Source organism: Indicator indicator, chromosome 1 (genome assembly GCF_027791375.1).
Source record: "Indicator indicator isolate 239-I01 chromosome 1, UM_Iind_1.1, whole genome shotgun sequence".
Taxonomy (NCBI): Eukaryota; Metazoa; Chordata; class Aves; order Piciformes; family Indicatoridae; genus Indicator; species Indicator indicator.
In genome coordinates this window covers 92,810,798-92,816,797 of record NC_072010.1, presented here as the reverse complement: position 1 = coordinate 92,816,797, position 6,000 = coordinate 92,810,798, and the positions used below count along the sequence as shown (strand labels likewise).

At 44.4% G+C, this 6,000-nt stretch overlaps 1 protein-coding gene across 1 annotated transcript in view; it reads left to right on the top strand.

Annotated features, from left to right (window-relative positions):
- Positions 1-799: 799 nt before the first annotated feature.
- POLQ (DNA polymerase theta) overlaps positions 800-6,000 on the top strand; it is a 65,733-nt gene continuing 60,532 nt past the window's right edge. Inside the window, exons 1-4 of the mRNA XM_054388129.1 lie at positions 800-875; positions 909-1,019; positions 3,701-3,883; positions 4,992-5,122. Coding sequence (XP_054244104.1) covers positions 800-875; positions 909-1,019; positions 3,701-3,883; positions 4,992-5,122 — 501 coding nt within the window. The remainder of the gene's footprint in view (positions 876-908; positions 1,020-3,700; positions 3,884-4,991; positions 5,123-6,000) is intronic.

Sequence of the window (6,000 nt, the reverse complement as noted above, 5' to 3'; positions counted from 1 at the left end):
GGGGGGGTGAGCGGGGCCAGGCAGGACGGCAGCTCGTTCTTTGCGGCAGGCAGGGAGGCAGCGGGGTGGTTCTCCACGGGCCCGGTCTTCGGCCTCTGACTTCTCAGCAACCGATTCTTCGCATGCGGTTCCCCCCCCCCCGAAACGGCTTTCCCCTAGCAGCGGCTCCTCTCGGCAGGCAGTGACCCTTCCCCCCCACTCCCCGCCATAGCGGATCCCCAAGCAGCCTTTTCCAAGCAGTCCCTCCCAACCGTTTCTTTCGAAGCAGTTCCTTCAGTTCGCCATACTGTGATGCCGTTTATAGTTTTACATTGTTGCTAAAAATAGCCATCCGCTCTGATTCGACAGCGGAGCGCATGCCTGCTGCAATCTCGGGGGCTCTAAACTGTGTCCCTGCCGCCGGGGCTTCAACCCGCGTCTCTCTCATTATCTCTGCCGCCAGGGCCTCCCCAGGACCCTAAAGTCTCGCCACGGAGCCTCTGAAGCCCCAGAGCCCCTCGGTCAACCAGAGGGGGCAAAGTGTCAAGCTCCCTATATCCCAAACAATTCTCCCAACAATGTCGAGCCATTTCCGGTCCTTCACAAGCTGGCAGAGTTAGAGAATGGTTGGACTTGATGATCTTTTGGCCTTTTCCAACAAAAACCATTCTACGATTCCTCGCTGCCACCGAGGCGGCCGGCAGCGTGCCCACCGCTCGGGAGGCGGCATGGCTCCGTGCCCAGCTGCCCCAGCTCCCGCCGGCAGCCGTGCAGGGGCGGTGCGTGCTCCGCCGTGCCGCGGGGCGGTGCTGGGGTTTGAATGGCGCGGCGGGAAGATGGCGGCGTCGCTCTTAACGGCGTCGCCACAGCCTCGGCTGCGAGGCTCCGCAGTAGCAGTTCGGACGGGCCGGCCGCCTCCCACGGAGCAGGGAGGGCTACCCCGCTCGGCTCCGTCGCGCCTTGTCGGGTTGTGCTGAGCCCCCCTCCCGGCCTCGACTTCTCCCTGCGTGGCAGCGGGAGCCCCGGCACCGGCTCTGCAGGTACCGACGCAGGAAAGCGCGCCCCCCGCCCCCAGCTTCCCTTTCCTCGGTCCTGGAGCGCAGCGCGTCTGGGCGAGAGGGCGCTGGGCTGCCGAGGCCGCGCCGGGGTCAGGGCCGCGGACCTTGGCTGCCGCTGTCCTACTAGGCAACATGGCGTTGAGGTGGTTCAAGCTAATGTAGGGCGGTGGGCCGGGGCGGGCTCCGGGCGGTACAGAAAGGGGTTAAGGACCCTAGGAGCCTCTTCTGGCCCATGTTGCGCTGTCTTTGCCCCGGGTACGACTCGCTGCCCTCGGGCAGAGACGCTGACTCTTCATCCGTTCCTTTCTCCCTTGAGGGCAGTGTCTGCAGCTGAGGTTAAGTGCTTCTGTTAACGGGGGTGGTAGGGTACAAATAGGAAGCCAGGGATCTTCGTGCTCCATTCGCTGTTTAGTTGAGAGGAAGAAAGCGCACAGTCTACGAACGCTTCTGAGATCGGGCTTGTTTCATTTTATGTCATTTGAGAGTGGGCCTTGTTCTTGACTTGGCCTCTAGGTGCTACCATAATACAAGAATCCATACAGTCTGTATGCTTTGGTAAATGGGGTGAGGTTTACCTGTGTTGTTAAATAGATTCAAGAATACAGTAATCTGATAATCTGATCTAGAGGCATCACTTGAAGTGGTTGGTGCCCTGATACCTGCAAATGCAGAGAAGCATAGCAGTGTTTTTTTTCATCTTGCCTATCTGTACAGGATGTTACATAAATGAGCTTGTGTTATATAAACAACTTGTGGCAAGATGTCATATAAGGTGGTCCTGCTACCAGCCAGGACCACTTAAAGTGATGCTGCTAGATGCAATATGTTTTACTAGGTTATTGTGCTTTTGAGTCAGGAGATAAATCAATATGTGTACAACATCAAAGTGTATATAACTTCTAAAGCCAAGATGTTTACATAATGTCTTGCAACTTCATCTCTTTTCCACTTTTTTCTGTAACTCTATAAAATATATACAGCTCTCAGCCTCTTCTCCAGTCATGTCACATCTTCTCCCTGACGTGGTTTATGTTCTGCAAGACACAGTTTTGTCAGGTTCTGCAAAGGGAGCTGAGCAAGGCAATTTACATATTTGAGGGACAGCTCCCCAAAGACCATTCAGTAAGTGGCACTACTGTGTCCAACTTGCCATACATTCCAAAAGGGTTTTCTTTCAGAGAAATCTAATGCTCAATGTTTTTAGCCAATAATGTGTATCTTCCTGAATTTGACTATTTCATAACATTTTTCTATTTGGTAACAAAGAGATTAGTGCTTCTATACGCAGATCTTTAAGAACCCCTAAGGCACGAATTTTCAAACTCGTGTTTAGTGCTAATTTACAAATTTTCTTCAAACAGCAGAAGCACTTTATCTTTTACTCATTCTATCTTTTTACATATAGTTCATTGATTTTAACATTAGAAATCTGAGATTCCATCATGTAATTTTTGTTTCCTTTTTTTTGGCATGTGTTGCTGAATCCTAATTCTGTCATATTAGTCACATTTTAGGACAGACAAACCTAGTCTCCTCTTAAATCCCCTTTGAGAATCCTGTTATGCTTCATGCTGTTATGATGATCCTCAACTTCTTGTGTAGTTAAACTGTACTTTGATTGTACAAAGTGAAACAAAGCTTTCAGAGCCAAGCCGTATCAGCTTTTTATGTGTTTCTGCAAGGGAGAATGATCATGCACCAGTGACAGCTAGGCTGGGATTAACCTCAAGAAGGCAGTTGAAATTTTTAATCTGTTGAGAGTAAAAATACTGGCTGCTTACACATGCTAGTATTTGTGATCTAGCTTGCCCTCATGCTATCAAGAATTTTGTTAATGTACCTATAGAAGGATGGGTACACATGATTATTTATTTTTCATCTCAGTTCAACAATGTCTTTCATAAAATGCTGTCATGGGTGATAAGGGAGGCTTTACTGTGGATCAGAAACTTGATCTTTTTTGTCTCAGATTAAGAAAAGGACAAAAAATTTGAGATTTCTTAATGATCTGTAAAAAGAGAGGAGGAGGGAGGGGAGGAGGCAATATCTGTAGCCAGCACAAAATTATTTAGGGTTGTAAAGATAAGGAATAAGCGGCAAGAAACTTAATTAAGCTAGAGGAACTGGCAGTGTTGATAAATTGAGTAATGCACATTGTATGGAGTAGTTTGAGCTGCTTGTTTGGCTTATGTTGCTTTTTAAATTTATCCATAGAGCAAGAAAAAAAGACTGGGCAGTTCTGTAATCTGTGAGGATTACTGAAGTCTCTGTAGCAGTAGTTTAAAAAGGAAATGGTATGGATGAGGATCAGTTGGGAAATACATTGTAATGCTGTTATATTAATCAGTGCTGAAACTCTGTGTTTGAGTATGTATTTGGTAATAGCTGCATTGTCTCAAAAGCAAATATCAGCGCAAGAGTTTGTTGAAGACATGATTTGAATGTAGAAAATCTTATAGGAGACAAATTGAAAAAATTATATCAGGAGATAAGACAAACTGTGAAACATCCATAGGAAACAGTGGAAAAAAATACAGAGAAAATAGTTTCTTGTTACCTTTTTTCATAATACAGGAGCTTGTAGAGAAGTTTGACCTTTAAGTCAAACCTGACCTCAGATTCAAGGATGATACTCTTAACTTTTTTATTTTCTCTTCCCAAAGGGGAATATCAGCGGGTAAATGTTCCTGAAGACCTAGCAGACAAGTTGCTCCTTGCAAGTTGGAGTCTTCCCAAAGCAGTTCTGGACAAATACCACAGTCTTGGAGTAGTACAGATGTTTGAATGGCAAGCAGAATGCCTAATGCTCGGACAAGTTCTGGAAGGGAAGAACCTGGTTTACTCAGGTATGGAAACACCTGGCAAAAACAGTCCCCCTTAGCATTCCCAGTGCCATTTACAAAAACATACTGGTGCTGAAGGGTTCTGATCTGGCAGATAAAAAGGTTGAGGTCCTTTTTTTCTTTTTTTTTCTTTTTTCTTTTTTTTTTTTTTTGTTGTTTGTTTTTAATGGAGAGACCCCACTAAGATCCGTTCCATTGCTGTACCTCAGACCTAGCTTAATGGACTCCTTTCCAGATGTGAGGAGAGACTTCCCCCCCCTATTTTCTCTTCTATTTTTCCTTTAGAAACTGATAATTAGGAGTCAGTTAATGATTACTTTGTTTTTATTCAAGACTACCTTACCCAGGAATGGAATGATAACAATGTTAGATACAAATACTTTTGAAAATATTATTTACTGTCTACTTTTTTCAATCCCTTTATTGTTTCTTTTCACCTGGTGTACAGTTAGGGGTGGGGGAGGGCAGGGTACAGAAGGAGAAGTAAGGCCAGTGGACTAGAAATCCATGGGAAATGACAACTTGGGTGTCTCCTTTCCATGGGAAGAAGGTCCCAGAACAGCACTGGGAGGATGAAAAACTTAGGAGTGGGTGATTTTTCTTAGGCTTGGATTTCAGTTTTATTTGTTTGATACCAAAAGACTTTGGGCCTGATTACTGGGTAATGGCTATCCCCATGTATATGGCATCTCTCCAGTTTTCTGTGGATGATAGATGACTACAGCAATGCTTGCCAAGCAGGAGGGGTAAATGTATTTATGGGCTAGGTCAGTAAGGACTCTATAGGTTTTGGGGCTCTTTGGTTGGATTTTTTTTCTTTTTGCTTACCACTGAGCTACTGTTGCTTCTGTAGCAGAGATGAGAACACAAGCATGATGGAAGAAACTGAAAGAGAAATGCTTTGCAGTCTTCTTGACCCTTTATGGAGTCAACTGTAAATGTAGTCATAGCTGTGGAAGAGTGGCATCAGTCAAAGAGTCTTGCCCCAAGTTGTCCAGTAACTGCTTTGTATGGTAGTTTTATGATGCTTGTTCCTTAGATTTTTATTATTTTTTTTTTATTTAAAAGATCATTAAACCCACTCCTACTCTTGTTTGTGTTCATTTCCCAGCTCCTACCAGTGCTGGAAAGACTCTTGTTGCAGAATTACTTATTTTGAAGCGAGTTCTGGAGACTCGTAAGAAAGCTCTTCTTATCCTTCCCTTTGTCTCTGTGGCCAAGGAGAAAAAATGTTATCTGCAGGTAAGTAGTATTCAAGGAGATTAAATTTATGGGTTTGTATTTATCGGGCCACTTCTTTTAAACAGTAAGGAGTTTTTGCATGTATTTGAGGAAAGAAAAAAATAAATTTCAGACTTTCTTCACAAAGGATAATTTAGATAATTAAAAAATTTGCTCTCATTCTAAGTTGGAGATAAAAAGAAATTTTTTTTTAAAGTTTCCCTCTTTGGTTAAAATTAAGGAGTTGACTAAAATATTTTGTTTCAACTTTGACTTTTAAAGCATCATTGCGTGCATTTGTTTGCAGATTTTATAATATATGAACTTTAAAGGAATTTTGTAATTAGACATTGTGTCTGAACAATTACAAAGGTGTGCTGGGTTACACCCATCCTGGATGGGGCTGAAAGAACCCAGCCCCCAGGTGGACAAAAGAAACTTAATCTGGGGGCGGGACTTGGCCCCTCCCCGCTCGGAGAAGGGGGGTCCCCTGACTCGAAAGTGGTCTATTCCATTCCCCCTTTCTCTCCAGCAAGTCTATACAAAGGACGGACATCTCGCTGATCACTCTTTCCTGCCTTGTCTGCTCAAAAAGATCACTGCTGCTGCCACTGCCCCCTGCACTTGACCACATGGCTGGGGCCTACTTTCTTCCAACTGAATCCACTGACATCCAGGGCAATACAAGGCCCTCCAGGCTTGGTTTTGTATATTTTCCCATTTACCCTCATCCCTCACCTCTGTGAACCCTCCCTGTTACTGATATATATATATATATACACACACATACACTTTTTTTTTACTTTTTGTAAAAAAAGAAAATTTACTTCTTCTACTTCCAAACAGACTTCAGACTATTTACTTTCCCTCTCCCCTACCCTTTTTTTTTTTTTTTCTTT